Genomic DNA, 18,175 nt, shown 5'->3' on the forward strand with positions numbered 1-18,175 from the left:
CACGCCGTCCTATATAGTTCCTGTAAGTCAATCATCACAAGCAGGGATATTTTGGGATGTTTGCAAAGGGATCAAAAGAATTCCTCAGGAAGAATTCTGCAGCTCCTGGACCAAATACGGTCAAGCTGCCCAAACTTGATTTATTTGCGGTTCTGTAGGCGTCTGAGCCGTCCTGACAACCAGTTAATGAATTCTGTTTTGCTGATTGCTGTTAATATGTTCTACTGTGATGGAAAGGACTGTCACAAACAACCAATGACCAATCACATCTCTTCATGTCATATTTTTAATTAAACCAACATTAACATTTTTGTCATGGCTCTGTCTTTGACAGACGTATGAAGGTTGTGTTATCCTTTTGCAAAAAGACTATCATCGTCTACAAACATCGGGCATCTTCTGGGTGACCACCTACAACACCTGTTGGAAAATACTATAAAAACGGACTTCTTAACCATGGTTTTTTTATATCATTTGTAAGCACTTTTCAAACCCTTTTAGGTCCCAAATGGATTGTTATTACAATTTTTATTTTATTCATTTCTATTCTTCTTTAAAAATAATTTTAAAAGTATGCTCCAAACCTCAGTCAATCTTTAAAGCAATTTTTCATCACAACAAGAAAATCTGAGTCAAGTTTCTGGCTTTTATTCTCATTTTCTCTAATCACTATTTTGCGGCTGATTGACAGACAAACCTCGCTGCGAATAAAAACAGAAAAAGCAGTAAACTAAGAAAGCTGAAGCAAAACTTTCTAGGGTTGTTTTGACTCTTCATCACTTGGACTACAGACTGTGAGACCGTTTCACGTGGTCAGTACTTTTATGTCTGTTATGAGCCGCACTTCCTTTTGATCTATAAAATAGAATTCTTTTTGATTAATTATGAAATAATCCTCATTTTTCCAATGCATTCATCAATTATTTGTATTTTGCACCAATAAAATCACAGTTATTTTTAACATGAAGCCTAATTGTGTGGTAAAAGTGCTATGTATTTCTGACATTATGTAAATTTAAAGTGATTGATTTTTTTTCCCTGCTCTTGTTTCCTTACTTGAAATGAACAATATAATAATATGCATCAAATATGGCTGCGCAATAACCCCGCCTGGGGCATTGAGGTGTTTGTGTGCTGGTTTGGAACCAGGCCTCTGCTTCATTCCCAGTCCAACCAGCTCTCTCTTTACTGGTTTGACCCTCGAGCTCTACAGGCCAACATCGTGGCCGGGGTTGACATGGGTCCAAAGAAACAAACCAGCTCATTGCTATCGCCTCATTTCTATACCGATGCCCGAGGCTAAACAAAAATGTGCAAAGCGTGTCCATAACCTTGTCCCTAAGGCATCATACATTACTCATCATACTGAGTTTATCACATCAGGAAAAAAAATTCCCATGTTTTTAACCATCTTTTCCCTCCGCTGCCATCCTCCTATCATCTTTTCCAGCTCTACGTCCCTAGTTCCCCTTTTTTCTTATCTTTTTCGCTCATATCCAGCACTCTTCATCTCATGAAAATGAGTAAAAATCCAGCAACATCAAAACCTTCTTCCTCAAACTACTTTGAAAGTGGAAAATGTGGATTAGCATCATTTCGAGGAGGTCTCCCAGAATTTCAGCGGTTCCTATTTGTTTCCATAGATGGATGTTGTACATAGATTGTTCCCAGTTAACAAAAGGCTGCTTGACTGCACAATGGATCGTGATTAGATTAAGGCTGCACTGTAAGAGCTTTTTGTTTGTGTTAAAGCAGGTTTTTATCTCCGAAGGGTGACAAGGCCAAAATGGGACAAAGCTGTGGAGCATTTATTCGTAAAGAAGCGCGAGCTCCATGAATGGCGCTCTGCAGGCATAGGAGGTCTATATCCTTGACAGCCAGACACCTTGCATGATGCATTCAAATACAAATGCATTTACTGATGTGAAAAGAGAGACGGTGGGAAAGCAACAAAGAGGGTGACCCTCTGCTGCCATCAGTTTGAAGAAGAAAAAAAATGAAGCTGGTGCCGTGAACGGTTAGCGAATCGCTTCACGGATCGCGACGCAAACTGCTCAAAGCTTGGCGACTCTGCAACATTTCCCCTATTACCCCACGTGTCAAAACATCTGAGGACATCATGTCCTGCATGTTTACTCGGCGTGACACCCGACATCAGTCACACAGTCTTGGGCCACGTGTACAAGCGTGAGGAAATGTCACTCTTGGGTTGAGGGCCCCCTTTGACCCCATCCCAGTGCAGGTCTGACTCAGTCAGGCTTGTCTTAATGTGAAACACCGTTTGCTTCTGACCCTTAAGGATGGACCTAGAGTGGCGTCAGTCCACATACCCGGCTGTCTAAATGCACTGCAGTGTGAAAAAAACATGAGGTTCCAGTGTTACAACATGAGTGCTATTTGATGTCCAGCATAAGTGGACACATAAGGGCCACAGAGTTATACGATTGCAACCTAATTACACAGTAATATGGAACACTTAAGGTGAAAACCAATAAGTCTACCATAACAGGTCTACGTAATGTAATCCTATTACGGGTCCATTACCTTTTGAGAGGGAGAGGGAAGTAGGAAAGCATATATTTTTCATCAGGGGCTTCTATGTATCACAATAAGAGGGCATCAGGGAATACGGCATCAACAACGGGTGTGGTGTGCATCCTTCTAGTGTTTGCACTGGATAATGCACCGGTGCTTGTGATTTGTAAGATTAATTTAAAAATAAGTGTTAAAAAAAATGCTGAAGAATGCACCAAGTCGCACACATTAACATCAATACAAAGTGTGTTGTTTGCAGACATAACTACTGCAGAGCTATTTGCTGCAGCGATGCACATGTGTCTACTGGTATTTATGTGATATTGTACATCACATGTACCAGATAAAAAGCATTAAACGTATGCCAGCTAATTTCACAAATTAGAAAGGCAAAGAAATAAATGGCATCAGTAATAAGCGGAATGTGAACAGCATGAAAAACCAGGTGCCAATTTTACACATATACATTTGCAGTTTAGAGAGAGAAACCAGAGGTGTAAAATATATCAAAGCTTCTAAAAAAAATTGCCACACAAAACGTGTAATGAACTTCGTTTGGCTAAGAATGCTTTAACTTACTAACTCTTACCTTCACTCAGTCCCATGTGGATTGTCCAATAGTTCTGCAGACACTGCAGCTCCTTCTTCATACCCCTCTTGCAGAGGCAGTCAAACAGAGGACTAACAAGCAGCACTTCCAAGGCAGCCTGGCACTCCCTATTGTTGTCCAGCATGGCTTCCTTCTCCTTGCCCACAAGGCACTGGCGCATCACTCGGTACCGAGAGCTGCAGTGAGGGTTCTGGTTGCACATGTCACTTGCCTGGATACAGTCCACCCATTCCGCCTGAGCTCCGGGCCCAGACCTGCTGCCTGGAGATCCTGGAGAGCCGTTGTCCGAAGACACGGACAAAGCTGAGGGACCATCCCAGGAGCTCGCTGCCTCATCTAATGGGGGGGAAATCAGGAGACATAAGTGGAGGTGACAATAAAGGAGGTTCAGAAATTGTTAATTATGTGTGAAGGATTTGGTCTTTGTGTATGTGTGTGCTTACGTGGGTGTGCAAGTACGAGCACATATCATAAAACTGCTTGCATTTTGTTTTGTTCATGCAACAGGCTGAATGTGGGACCCATAAACAGGTTTGATTCCACTGACCTGCCTATACACGTCAAAGCATATTTTTGCACGACGGTTGAACGTTTCTCATGAACAACACTACTTTTAACACCCCTACATGGGTGCCTGTTGTGTCATTACTTTATACACAGTGATCCCATTCAAAAGCCTCCAAAAACAAGCCCTACTTCCTGTTTCGTGTTCAGTCTAATCAAGAGGGAGACTAGTTTATTGCTGAATATGTAATTATCTCATATTAAAACCCGTGAACCACATTTAACTCGCATTTGGCTTAGCAGAAAATTTGTTTAAAATGAGTCAACAGTAATCCACAGAGGAGGTTCGTGGGGAGCGTTTTGAAAACGGGTCAAACATGACAAGAGAGACCCCCTGTGGTCAACTCGAGAACTGCACTTGGAAAAGACAGGACTGCATCAGAATCTGAGAGAAACGGGTCGGGAAGAAGTAAAGTTAACAGTAGAGATATTTACCACTCAGATTATGACTGAAACATCAGCAATCGTGTACAATTGAATCGATATTGATTCTTCATATGCTCAAAAAAAGGTGATAGGGATGAGGAAGGTGTCGTTGATGACGATGATAATGGATTTTCTTGAGCAAAAAACTGAAATTAATGAAGAATTTCTGGTACGGAAAAAGCTGGACTGAGCTGTTTTTAATAAATGTGCTTTGGAATTTTCTGATATGTAGGAGGAGGTTGTGATGACTGCTATGTAAATGATCAATTTTTGTACTGCAGCTATAAGGATGACAGTTAAACATAATGGAATCAAACCATTCGGCTACACGAACACGAACGCCCATCAGCGATTTACAAGACATAATAAAGAGGCAGAATATTCTCTGACAACTCCCGCGTGAAAAAAGTGGGCGCATAGCAGAAAATTCTCCCTGACATTAATTGCTCGGGTCAGAATACATCTGCATGAATGAAATTTTGCGCACAAATGCACGTTATTCCCACATTTCACTTCTCACCTAAGAGCAGAAGAAAGATGTGGACGCACATCCACACAGTGACAGACTTCATGTTGGACTCGGCGGCTGCAGAGACGAGTTATAAGGTCCAAAATTTAGGATATTTCCACCTTGTGCAAGGTTAATTCCTCTCTCCGGATCCTTGACCCACACGTAGGCTAACTGTTAAAGATCAATATCCTCATTAAAGACTCCGAGAAAAAAAAAAAATCCTCGACACCAAATAATAATCCGAGTCTTTTATTGGAATTTTATACTAACTGCGACGCAGGAAAAATCCTTTAATTTTGGAAAAAACAAAAAAATCCGATGTCAATCAATCAATCAATCAATCAATCAACCAATCAATCAATCAACCCATGAAAGCAGTTTCTCAGGGTCCGTCTCATACCGACAAACTACTGAGACTTGATCTCTCCGCATTATAAGGGCTCAGATCGCACGCTCAAATTGTCCCTTGGAGACAATTTGCTCCTAAAACATCCCCCAAACTGGGGTAAAAAAATGACCTTTCAGTTATGCCAAGCTTTCTAACGACGTAGACGAACTCATATAGAAGTGTTACAAAACGCTGACTGGATTCTATTTCCCACCACCGGCTCCCGCAACAACAAAAAAGGCTGTGCGCTCCTGTGGAAGTGGTGAACGCGTCTTTGGCAGTGACTGCAAGAGCGTCGGGGCTTCGCAGCACTTTATAAATGATGAGTTTGTGGCGGCCGGTAGAGGGCGCTACTGACGGGCGCTCTCATTGGAAAACCAAAGACACTCAATCACATCGAGGCCCATTAATAAATATTAGTTTTAAAGGAAAATAAGCGCGATATTCCTCTTAGTCTTCTCCCGCAGAGAGCTGTGGAGAATGCGCAGCAGGGAAATTAGTGACCTCAGTCAGTTGTTTCTCTATACTTATTTGATCTTCAAGGGTATTGGTGTGGGATTTCATTGGAACGCTTGCTCACATGTGAAAACCATTTAAGTGATTCATGTTTTCCCACTTATGCGATTAGCATCTTTTTCATGGGAGAGTACAATACAGTAGTAGGAGTGATTCACATCTGCAGCACAAGGAATGGATTATGGAGGAATAAAAAATGGATGCTAGCACCGATATCAAGAATATCCGGATGTCCAGCTCATAGTGAGCCTTTTATTCCTACTTTTATCCAAGCTGCTGTAAAGGTTAACGTACGACTGACATGCTTCCGTCTCACAGCTCGCTGAAAATTCAAATGTTTTTTAGGGACAAGGTTCAAGGGTCAGCCCAAAAATAATGGTGAAAAAAGGCCATCATTCATTTCAGCAATACCCCGACACTTCACATGACATCTGTGTTTCCTCTCGGTTGAAAGAAAGATGTGAAAAAACGAGCACAATGCCTCATATTGTATCCGTGCTCAGAGGAAATAAGTCCACAACCCACAGAATCTGTCATTTTTCAAAGTGACTTCATATTAAACAAAATGACTTTGTTGTGCATCATCGCTTAAATAGTGCCTGGAATGTCATAAATCTTTAGAAATCTTGAAAACAAAGTCTCTTTTTAGAGGCTCTGACAGTGACAAACTGCAAGGCCACTGGCTCATAATGATGTTTGACTGTCAACCCAGGCTCACATCCAAGAGGGAAAAGAGCTTGCCGTTATAATGCCAAAATCAGCCTCATTCTGCCTATATTGGCCGGGGCTTATTCCCTTCTCCCCCGGGAGTTTGATGTCTCTGTCATTATGAGGACACCGAAAACCATCGACCATCAAAATGAATGCATCCTGCATCAGAGGCGGCGCAGAGGCCGCCACAACCTGTTCTTCTGTTTGCTTTTAATCCTTAATACATTTCAAACTCAGTTTAGCAACCTTGTGCCTATTGATCAACTATTTCCAAAACTTATTTTCTCTCCATGTTTTAGCAGATAACACAGGAGGCATTCAGCTGTTAAACTCATTTGTTCACCGAAGGCCAGTTTGTATAAATAGCATAACGTGTACGATTTCTTTTAGCGGTAGCGGGACGAGGACAAAGACATTTTTAATGACACAAAAAGACAGGAAACATAAGTCGCAAATGCAGCGAATAATAAAAAAAAAAAGAAGCTAAATCAGCATTGTGCGTTCATTCCATTATTTCCATCCATGATCGTGCAGTATGGATAAATCCAATCCTTTTTTTTTTTTTGTTTCCTCAGCCTAGTCTGTCAGGCCCATGGTGGGAGCTTGTTCTTGTTGACACTGCACCATCCACCCTCCATCCACCCCCCCACCCCCCCATCCTCACTCTCCATGTGTATTTAATTGTTTCCTGACTTCATAAAGCATCTGCAGTTTTTTTTTCTACGTGTACAATTAGAGCCAACCAACACAGAAACCCGCATGCACACACACACGCACGCATGCATGTGTGTGTGTGTGTGTGTGTGTGTGTGTGTGTTTTGCAGGAAAATGCGCCTGCGGATTCACATGCAATCAAAACGCGCGCAATCCATACGTCAGATAAACCCGGCTCCGGTATAATGGCTACCAGCGCTGGGATATACACGACATTGTTCCCGCTATTGAGAAAATCCGTCACCGCCTCAGAGGAGTGTGTCTAATATGGCGAATATAGATGACATCATTACGAATTCATACGATATGAAAAAATTATACAGATAACAGTCAAAGTTAAGGTTCGGCGCAATAAATTGAGCTTAGTGCGACAGGAAGGGGGGCCTGAAAGCGAGCTCATGCTCACTCTCAAGGGTCAAATAAGAGCTTAGACAGTCTGAAACTGTCACCTTGAAAAGCAGGACGGACAAACTTGCATACAAATGTTGTGTCGCCCTTTCTTTCTCTCTTCAGAGCGTATAGGCGCCGGAGTACGTGAGCACATTTCCAGCATGGCCGCCGTCGATGGAGGAGCACGTGGCCGTCACTCAAACTCCAGGAGAATCGGACACATCCAGCCATCAATTGGTTAACTATCTAGATCCACACCTTGTACGAACCATCGATTTTTTTTTCTTAATGTCTCATCCGGTAATACCTTAAATTAAAAAAAGGTGTTGGGGCAACATTGATAAGGCTTTTGCTTTGCAAACACAAAATTTAGCTGAAGGGTTTATCTGAGGGCAAAAGTCGCTGCGATTCTCCACGAGGGTCACGCTCGTTGGAGAGAGTACTAATGAACCTGAGCAGACACACACACGTAGACACACACAAGGAAGCACACACCGAAGTCAAGCATGACTGATTAGATTAGGAATTATGGGCTAATTAATGTGCATCTTGGGAGACCTATGCAGCATGCTTATTAGGAGACACAGCCCGAGATGAGAACATTAAAAAAAACATCCGTGTTGGTAATTAGTGATATTAGATAAATCTAAATAGCAGACTAGAACCCTCTGTGTTTGCTCTGTTTTGCTGGAGTAACAGAAGCCAAACATGAAATCTTTTTGCCTGCGTGCACTGTACAGTCATAAATTATTGAAGGCTGGGGCTGGCTGTTGCAACACATCTTTAAAAAAAAAAAAAAAAAACTTCTACCAGGGTAGCTGTGGACTAAAAGTCAATTTTGAAATATTAAAAAAAGGTCCAACAAAAAAAAAGAAAAAAAAGAAAAATATGGGTTGTAATATTTGAAACCTCTCGGCGTTCACAGAGTAAGAGTGCTTGTATCGGGTACAGAGCCCGGAGTCAGTTCAAATCAATCCCTTCAAATCAAAGTGAGAGGGAAATAAGAATCAGTGGCGTAAATTGTTGAGACGGCGGAGTGGCAAGCACCGCTGCAGGCTACATCGCTTTCTGGGCAGGGCTTGTGGACCTTTTCTTTTTTTTTTTTTTTTCCTCCCTTCAGCTTCACAGCTTCAGACTATACTGAACGCCAGACTGCTCTTGTTTGCACACAAGGCCTCACATATCAGCGTTAACGTACGTCAACTTTGCTTGGGGTGTTTAGTTGTTCTTTTTTCGCTCGTAAACGGGCCCCTAGATCTGCGACGTGACCTCTGCTAGACTCTCTGGAGGCTGCTGACCAGTTAGATCCATTTGTTTTCCTGGCATTTCAGACGTTGTCCATTTCTATCACATTACTTTGACAGAAATTGAATTTCCTCTGATGCATTTTTATGTATACTAAGTGCTGTTCTGTTCTCACTGGGAGTATACCGTTTCCAGTGGCCTGATGGTGCAAAAACACTACGGGTTTAAACACACACAAAAAAACGGGAGAAGGAATCAATTTTGATTTTATGCTTGTATTGCCTTCTTTTTTTTTTTTTTTAAATGTTTTCCATATAAATCATTAGAAGCTGCAAGTAAGCACCCTCCACATGGCCGTTATCTATAGGCTTCATATCAAGTGCACATAAGAACACGTAGAGGACAAACTTTATCGGTGTGCTGACGCCACGCTGGGCTTTCTGTCTTGTTAGCCTCCCAAAGATTGCCATCACTCTGACCGTAACGGCAGCACACAGCGAGGACGCGCACCTTTTCCCATCAAGGGGCCTCAAACAAATAGCATGAGTCTGCAGTTTTTTTTTTCCCCCAGATCTTGTTTATTTTTCCGCCGTTTAGAGTTTCAGGGTTTTTTTTTTCTTCCCCCAGACAGTGACATCAACAGAGATGTTCTCTCGTGTGGACAAAGTGGCCGGTTGCAGGTTCAGTTTTAGCGGCTGGCCGCTGGGCTGCAAACAGCGGCACGTCTAGCCCATCTCGTTAAACACACCATGGGTCCCGTAAGGGACATCGACAGGGACCTCCGCTCTGCCCAGCTCGGTGAAGGTCTTGGCATCCAGAATAAGGAGAAAAGTACTTTTTTCCTGGACAAAGAAATACAGATGACATGTGTTATATGAACAAAAAAGGCCTGTTAAGCATTAAAACCATTTTTTTTCTCCATGCAGAGTTATTAATATGGTCAGATCTGCTTTCCAATCTTAATGACTGATGGTGATGTTGTTACAGTTTAGTGCTAGCATCAGTCAAACTAACTAACTTGGAGTGTTTGCTGCTCGACTTTCTAAATGATTTCCATGTGTTTGTTTTTGGTGTGGTCATTGACTGACTTTTCTGGGTGTGATGATGACTGACAGGACCACTCCGTCGTCTTCCTCTGTCGCTTTGGGCGAAGCAACAAAGACAGGCTCAGACGGGTACAGGCCGGGAAAACGCCACACCTAAATGACAGATTACGTAAACATCCATTTTTACCCTGAGCTGCTTCAAGTTGTAAAAAAACCCAACACCCCAACCGTCCCGCCCTAAGCCATAGGGAAAGAGCAGCGGAGGTAATGATGATGCGCCGCGATAGGGCGAGATGTTCTCGTGGCGTTTGACTGATAGAAACCTTGAGCTCCTTTGTGCGAACGTCCATCTTGAGCAGGGAATCGGAGAAGACGTGTCCGAACCCACAGGAGTAGAAGTAGCGGTAGGGTCTGCCGTTGTACTTGTCGTAGTTGATCTGAGGGAACTCCAAGCCGCCATACTGCAGCAGCTCGTCGTCATGGAGCTCCTCGTGGGTCATGTAGACCTGGAAGGGTCAGGAATTACCTCAGATCTATGCAAATTTTGTATTTTAGCCAAAGTGAACGCACACACCGGCAGACTTGATTAACTGTTCGTTGTCGGACCTGGAATCAATACTGCATTATTTTACGAGACAGACGGATGGATACTGGCACCAGATCGATTCATTTCCAATTCTATTTAGAAATGAAAAAGTTAGAAATATGTCTGCCTTCATTTCCAACTTCAAACCTGTGTTTTGTTTAGTTTTTTAACTTGTTGCAACGCAACTCTGCCTTTGACAATGGCTGTTTGTGATGGTGGGAGGTGCAAGTTGTAAATGGCAAAGGCCCACCTGCATTTTTAAAATCACTTCATTGGCTGCGAGTGAAATTATCACCTTGCGGAAAGTACCTTTAATGTCTCGTAATGCAGGATAATTGTGTCAAGTGTGTGTGGGATTAAATTGGGCCGCATTCCTCATGATTACATGTCTCAGGTTTTACAGTAAAACTGGATCAGGCGTAAAGTGCGGTTCAACACGCTACTTTAGGTACGGAACAAGCCGACTGAGATGCGTTTAGTCCTACCTCTCCTGGTTTTGTCTGCTTTGCTGTGGCTTTATAAAAATGCAGAGTGACAAGGTTTTGATCCGGAGGAGTTTGTTTGTCCACAGTCAGGGGTAAGACGTATCTCCTCGGGAGGTTTCTGCACAGCGAGTTGTAAAACTGTCAAAACAAATCAGATAGATGTGGAAAAACTCTGAGCGTGACGCTTTTGACTGAAAGATGCAAAGCCGATGCAGGAAGATGCAAAACGCTGACACGCTGACGTGAGAGTCATGCTATTTGGAGGTATTTATATGCCTTTTTTTTTGTTTTTTGGTAGTCCTGCTTTGATTTAGGTAATATTTGAATTAAGTCTGTGCAGAAGAAGGAGATGAGACAACCTTAAAAAAGATAGCCCTCAAGAAAGGAACTACTAACATGTCTCTGAATCCTTCTGATTCATGTCTCAGATTCAAGTTTAAAGTGAATAAAAACTGGATGGATTAACGGCGACATTAAAATACAGCGTTAAAAAACACATTTCAACTTGAGATGTGCAAGATGTCACACGTTTCTGTTTGTTTTCACCTCATCCATCTCTTCTCCCGAGGCTCTGCGGAGGTTCTCCAGTGAGAAATCTGCAATGATTGCTCCATCATCCCCACAGCACATGTCCATAACTAAGAACCCGTTGTCTTCGAAGGCGTTGATCTGATGCAGTGCGAACATGGGCGCCGAACGGTACTTCACTTCACTCCGCTGGTGCAACAGCCGAGACAACCGGACAGGAAAACATTCACAAAATAACAGAGGGTTACTGAAGCCTTCAGGACCAACAAGAAGAAGTTTCTGTGTTGGTTTGAATGTTGGAGGACAAACTCCCTGCTGTTATTCCATCGTACCTTCACATTACCAGTCTGATATTGTATGCTAAATAGGAATGCTGTGTAATGAGATGAGAAAATTGAGAGCAACAACGTATGAGAAAGCGCTGCACCATCAGACTGTGACTTCATCAAAATAAATAAGGAGAAAAATTCGCCATGCGTGAAAGGGATTAGGCTGCAGTTTAAATTTCTTTTTTTCTTGTCATTATTCGACAAAACTTGTGTGTGTCTTCTGCTTTGCGTGGACTAAATCTGATGCAAACCGATGCGAACCCACCTTTCCGGTGTGCCTGTTGACCAGATGGAAGATGGTTCCGTACTCGGGAGCCCAGGTCATGACTTGACTGAAACCTTTTCCCAGGAGTCTGTACAGCATGAACTTCATGACGTCGAGCTTGATCGGCTGCTCGATGAACACGATGTAGTTCTCTGACATGACTGGAGGGAGAGGGTGCACATCTTTTTATCTCCACTAAGCGAGGGGGAGTGTACACACGCTATCTGCACTCAATGCATCCTCGTGTGAAGCTCCCATGCTGTAGTTCTGCTGCACCATGATGGAATAATAAAATGGGTTACAGTTTTTCACAATGCCTCCCTGATATACCTCATAAATATCTTAATAAACATGCAAAAAACAGGTCAAAGATAATTTTTGCGAGGCTGTACGAAAAATGTCACCACTGAAAATGATTTTCGGTAGTGACTCAGGTGTGAATCAAATCTGGATTTTTAAAAAAAACTAGTGGTATTTTATGTTTTGAAGCAGAGAAAGGGACCAGGGGACCACATCTACTCTTCCTCCTCTTTCGGCCCAGTCAGCAGGGTAAATCTTTCTTGCCTTGGTACTGACCTTTCCTGACAGACAACCCAAAAATAATTGTGATAGAAACTTGAAAAAGGAGCTAAATACCATCTGCTGTAACCTACTGACAGAAGCGATTAAGTGATGCCTGTTTTACCGTCCGTCACTAGTGAGATGTCTCGGTGCCAGACAGTCTGGAGGAGTAACGGTGGTCTGTTAGACGTATAGGCCCAGATACAATCATAGAGCTGATTCAAGCATGAAAACTAGAGCAAACTTAGGGTTAAATCAAATGAAAAGAAGTCGTGCATCATTATCAATGCCTGATTGGCTGATCGGCCGACTAGGAACATCCAATCATGTTCATCCTGTGTGCTTCGCTCTACTTTAATCCTCTAATAATATCACTGCGAATCCTTAAAGCCGACCCAACTTCCACATTATGTGCTAACCTTTTGCTACTGTTGACTTAACTTGGATCTAATATTCATGTATTTCCTCATTAGATGGATTAGTTCTTCCAGCAGGGACAGCTTAAGTACACTTCAAGGGAAAAGTGGTTCATTAAGAGCTCCTTCAAAGACAGGGAGCAAATTCCATCAAATCCAACCGTGTAACTGTCATCCACAAGTCCTGTCTCAAAGGAAACGTATCGAAAATGGATTGATCAGGGATCAATCACTGAAGACAAGCCCACAGTCAGAGTCATCAATCAATAATCAATCTATCTATCTATCTATAGGGTCTTTTTTTAAACGTTATTATTCTATAATATATTTTTAAACATTATTATTCTATAATATTATTCTATCTTTTATATATTATTATATAATATTATATATTATTATAATATTCTATATTATTCTATATATTCTATCTTTTTATAAATTAAATAAATAAATAAATACATTTTAAAAATTAAATTCTCTTCCAGTTTTTTTAATTTCTCTTTCAATTCTTCTGTTCATTCCACTTTATTTTTAAACCACTTTATCCTTAATGTCAGCGTCATATTTCCTGTTTTCCTGACAACTATGCCAAAGTGGATGTCATGCAACCTTGAACCTTGATTTACGTGCAAACAGCAAAGACGGTGTTTTGGTGACGTTTCAGCTGAGCAGTGGAAGAACCTGCAGCACAGAATTGCTCTGGTGTGTTTTAAACACATGCAACGACTTTACAGTGTGGTGGAGGAAAAAGTGAGCACTTATGAGAAAGTCAAAGGCAGAGCTGTGGACAGAGAGATAGTAAGAGCTGAGGAGTAAGACAAAGGAGCTGTGATTGACAAAAAGAAGCCGGATGAGGCGAGAATGCAAATGACTAATTAATAAAAGCACAAAAACTATGACAGAAAAAAAAACCCAGAATAATATCTCTCACAGAGCTGAATCAATTCCACATTGGTATACATCCAGCACGCAGACTACTTAAGAAAGCTGTAGCCCGTCTTTTATAACGTAGACTCCTCTCACCAAAGCTGTGATAATAGGAAGGATATCTGGGTTCAGCTGCAGGAATGGAGCAGATGACTTCAGCTCCCGTCAGGTCTGCAGAGCCCCTCGTTCCCCGCGTCTCCTCCTGAGGAGGCACACGGATGATGTTGTAGAAGAAGCCTGAGGATGCAAGTAAAGCAAAGGATGTTGGGCAGTGATTGTGTAGATGACTACAGACGTGTGTGGTTAGGATGTAGATGTGGAACATCGGCGGGGCGATGAAGCAAAAGGATGGATGTTTACCGCTTCTGCCGTAGGAGTTTCCCATGTTGTATGAAGCTCCATTACGGTCATAGTGTGGATGAGCTGTAGCTGAGTTGACAGCAATGTATTGACTCCAGTCCACCTTAAATGGATCATCAACTTTGTCATTGTCTTCCTCATCTTTAGTCAATGATTCTTCATCAGTATTAAGAACCATTCATACCGGTTACTCACCTTCTCCTTCGTCTCCAAGCTCTGCGGATCGATTCGTCTCATGAAGTTGGTCTCCGTGCTGACGTAGTAGTCTCCCTTGTACTTGACAAAGTTCACGCTGGCGTTGTCAGTGGTCTCTGTTCACACACGGAAACATCAGGAGGCACTTCAATGAAACGCATCTTTCTTTATTTTTCTATAAATACGTTCCTCTTTAGTTCTTTTTCTTTTTTTCAAAAGGCTTTTTGCTCAGCATTGGGTTGCTGTTTCCTTTACAGACATGCAGACACACAAAGTATTGACTCGAGTTCTCTTTACGTCGAGAAAAACACAATAAAATGTAACAAGAGCTGTCATTAGGCTGCAAATGCAGTAGACAATACAAGGCGTACAGTCAAGGACATGAAAGTTGAACAAAACTGTTTTTTCTATGTCTATTTGCATGATTTTTTTCCCTCTGGTAATCTGATGCAGCAGCCTTGTTACCAGCCTGTATGCACAAATGAAGTGAATAGCTTTATAATGCATTTGGCACCTCTGCTGCTTCATTACCACGCCCTGAAGCAAATTGCTCATGGGTTCATTTAATATATGCAAAGAAGAAACGGCATACTGGGAATCGAGAAGCGGGAAAAGAAGCGTGAGAAGATGTTCTTGCAGGGATCGGGCATGGCCAACGTCCCGAACTCTGAAATCACGATGCGGTTCTTCTCGGAGTTGGAAACGTATGAGTCGCTTCGCAGGAAGCGGCTGCTGTAGCTGACTTGCCCGTCGCAGATATGGAACCGGTGCATCATGGCCATGCCATCAAACCAATGGTTGTATCTGAGAAGAAAAGATATTTTCATCTTGGTGTAGATCCTGAACAATCCTGAGATTTAAACATGTACAGTTTTGAATTCATTCCAACTACCTGTCATTTCCGAATTCAAACTTCCCAGGTCCATTCCTCAGGAAGCTCCCATTAATCCAGCTTGGAATGGTTCCTCTGATGGTGGTGGGGATGGGATTGGGGGTTTCTTCAGTGGTGCGCACCAGAGGGGCCACGCTCTCCAGCCCTTTGGCCAGCGGACATCGCTGTCTGCTGGTTACTGGGAGAGGAAGAGGAAACATTTTAATTCAAGGAAAAAGCACACAATCTGTAGGTTGAGAACTCAGTTCACACCTTTTCCACACTTCCCATCTTGCTCACACTCACATTTTGCTTCACACCGCACAAGAGATGGCCTGTTATGAAACAGATACGGCTGTGGAACTTTGAACGTGTGTGAAGCGATAGAAGACTACAGAAAACCATCTGTTTAGAAAGAACTGTTCAAAAAGCTGATTGTTACCACATCATTTCCTCTTGCAGCACTTTTTTTTTTTTTTTTTGCAAACCGCCGGTTTATTAATCAAAGCCACACCAGCAGTCTTAAGCAGCTTCATCTAATCTTATATTTGCAGAAAAAGGCTAAAAACATATACCATTTTACACGTTCACACCTTCCACGTGTTGTTGGTTTTTTTTTTTTTTTGCTCTTCACACTTCTGCAGCTTTATTTTCAGCTAATACTCGAATTCGATGATAAAATACTTCAAAATGGCTCTGAAAAAAAGTGAAATGTGTGATCTCTACACCATAACAGCTCCATGTGAGAGCTTATAAATCTGGGGGTGTGGGGGGGGGGGGCGTCATGTGCTGCGAATGACATTGGCACCCTGTTATCTACAGTCTAATCTGTTATCCAATAACCAATTCTGGCTCATTACCTCATATCTCTACGCATAGTGGAGACTGTAAAACATGTATGAGTGCCGTGTGATTAGTAAAGCGAATCGCTGTGATTTAGTGCCCCCACCCCTCATCCCCACCCCCCACCCCCACCCCCCATGCTGAGTTCAGGTTACAAAATCGTTGTTGTTTTTTTTAAAAATGGGAATTGTTATTGCAACCAATTGGCAGAGGAAGAATTCTGTCCATTCCCATGTCACCAGGACAACAGACAATAAAAACGAGAATGTGCAATAGAGAGATAACCGCGGAAGGCTTTAACCATCTCTCACAATATTGACACTGTGAGTTTTGATTGTAGCACTGAACACGATGCCTGAATGCGTTTTTTTTTTTTTTTTTTGCGGATGTTTTCATGCAGCCACCCACTGCTGTATTCAAAATCCAGGCTCTTGAAAATGAAACCACGACAGCGACAAGCCCGGAGTTGTTGTGGATAGAAGCTCCAGGTAGCAGTGGCTTATTTGTAGCAGTTATTATTTCAACAAATTGTTTTCCTCCTGGTATGCCAACATGCAAGCAAATGAAGTTGTGGGGAATTAGCTGTCATATTAAGGTGCTTTTTAAAAAATATTTCCTCTGTTCTTCTGTTGAGTTTTACTCTGTGAGGACCTGTCAGAGAGTTGTTTGGTTTTAGTTAACACCTCAGAATGACTAAAAGCTGTTAATGAGACATTGTAAGTATTACTTTACCAGCCTTGATTCGACAGGACAAAAAGAAATTCTCTAACTGCAGACATGAAGAAGAACAAAAAAAAATCCTTGACATCTCTTGGAGCATGAACTACAAATATCTCAAATACTTTTTCATTTTATTATTTATGATTTCACTAAATCGTTTAAAAGTCTACTCACTGGTCGGCGTCTGGGGATCCGTGGCCTGAGACATCGCTGATTGCTCTGGAGAGCTGATCCCTCAAACAATGAATGGCGTATAGAGGCCACCAGGAAAACCTTTGAACCCTAGGCTCCTGGCTGGACAAAGTGTTGACTTTATCCGAAAAACAGCAATAAAGGTTAACAAGACAGATTTTTTTCCATTACATAAGATTGTAAACATTGTCTTTATGTTATAACATGTTAAAGGCACCTGTGATCCAACTATATGTCTTTTTCTAGCTTTCCTGTGAATTGATTTTATTGATTGATAGATTTATATTCTGATAAGATCCAACAGTAAAGTGACTATGGACGGAGGGTCACCCTGGACACATTGCAAGTTTATTATAGGACATATTGTTTAGTGTTATGTAAGTCAGAGTGGCACCTCTTTGTTTCAGGCTACATAAACTTCCATCTGCTTATCTCAGTCCATTCTGTCAGGGCATTTTTGCTTCTTTCATCTAATCTTAACATATATTTTCCTTCTTTCACGTGTATAGATTTTGAGTGTCACCCAACAATCAGGATTTCTGAATCAAATTATTTAAAACATCCATTAAAAAAAAACTCTAAATAATGCACATAGGAGCCAAATATCTATTCCAAAGTAACGCTTTGTCTTTGAGCCAGAAGCAGCCGCAGCATCAGTCCGGTAAAGTCTGGAAATTCATTAGTCATTGAGGTTGAGCGATCCAAGGAAGGTTTGGAAAAACTTAACTGCTATTAAAATATGTATAAACGTAAACAAGGTTAATGAGAATTGGCCGGGCAACATTCAGTAAGTGTCTCCACTTCTGAGAAGCACTTTTTTAAAGTTCCATGATTCAGACTTCTCAAGAAAGTTCCCCAACTTTATATGGGAACTTGAAGAGATGGGGAAAGTGTAATGGCTGCAAAAACCGAATGACTATCAGATGTTAACTGCAGCAAAACAAGATGCTGTGTCATGTGTGGAAAAACAATGAAATAAAAAGGTTTTTAAAAAAAAAAAGAAAGATCTGTTTTTATAATTGTGAGGTTTGGCTAAAGAATCCACATTTATTCCACTCACAGGGAGAAATTCTAGGTTTCACTTGGAGGTCGTTTAGCATCCTGCTGGCACGTCTTTTTACGCGTACACGTTTCCATCCAGGAAATTAAGCACACACACAAAAAAAGACTTTACGCTTACACATTTTAAAATGAAAACTTTCATCTCTGCTGCAACTGAGATATTTCATTTTATTTAGCAG

General features: G+C 41.8%; 2 protein-coding genes across 2 annotated transcripts in view; both read right to left on the reverse strand.

The window, feature by feature from the left end:
- Positions 1 to 5,301, reverse strand: part of LOC137592481 (GDNF family receptor alpha-2-like) — a 43,699-nt gene extending 38,398 nt beyond the window's left edge. The window contains exons 1-2 of the mRNA XM_068310683.1: positions 4,656 to 5,301; positions 3,125 to 3,481 (exon numbers count right to left, since the gene is read on the reverse strand). Of these exons, the coding sequence (XP_068166784.1) occupies positions 3,125 to 3,481; positions 4,656 to 4,707 (409 nt within the window). The 5' untranslated portion in view covers positions 4,708 to 5,301. The remainder of the gene's footprint in view (positions 1 to 3,124; positions 3,482 to 4,655) is intronic.
- A 3,525-nt stretch (positions 5,302 to 8,826) lies between these two features.
- On the reverse strand, positions 8,827 to 16,971 carry bco2l (beta-carotene 15, 15-dioxygenase 2, like). Its single transcript, XM_068311003.1, has 12 exons — positions 16,917 to 16,971; positions 15,201 to 15,378; positions 14,901 to 15,112; positions 14,309 to 14,424; positions 14,114 to 14,216; positions 13,850 to 13,990; positions 11,850 to 12,010; positions 11,274 to 11,444; positions 10,728 to 10,865; positions 9,980 to 10,162; positions 9,699 to 9,809; positions 8,827 to 9,452 (listed from the first exon to the last, which is right to left on the reverse strand). The coding sequence occupies exons 1-12, from the start codon at positions 16,948 to 16,950 to the stop codon at positions 9,336 to 9,338; spliced, it is 1,665 nt and encodes a 554-aa protein (XP_068167104.1). The 5' UTR covers positions 16,951 to 16,971; the 3' UTR covers positions 8,827 to 9,335.
- Positions 16,972 to 18,175: the final 1,204 nt, after the last annotated feature.

This window comes from Antennarius striatus, chromosome 3 (assembly GCF_040054535.1).
Source record: "Antennarius striatus isolate MH-2024 chromosome 3, ASM4005453v1, whole genome shotgun sequence".
In the NCBI taxonomy this organism is placed as follows: domain Eukaryota; kingdom Metazoa; phylum Chordata; class Actinopteri; order Lophiiformes; family Antennariidae; genus Antennarius; species Antennarius striatus.

Coding starts and splice junctions, on each gene's coding strand:
- bco2l (XM_068311003.1), bottom strand. CDS start 16,950: ATGTCTCAGGCCACGGATCCCCAGACGCCGACCA. Junction 14,425..14,900: donor TTCCCGCTTCTCGATTCCCA/GTATGCCGTTTC, acceptor GTGTGTGAACAG/AGACCACTGACAACGCCAGC. Junction 10,163..10,727: donor AGCAGACAAAACCAGGAGAG/GTAGGACTAAAC, acceptor TGACCCTTCCAG/GTCTACATGACCCACGAGGA.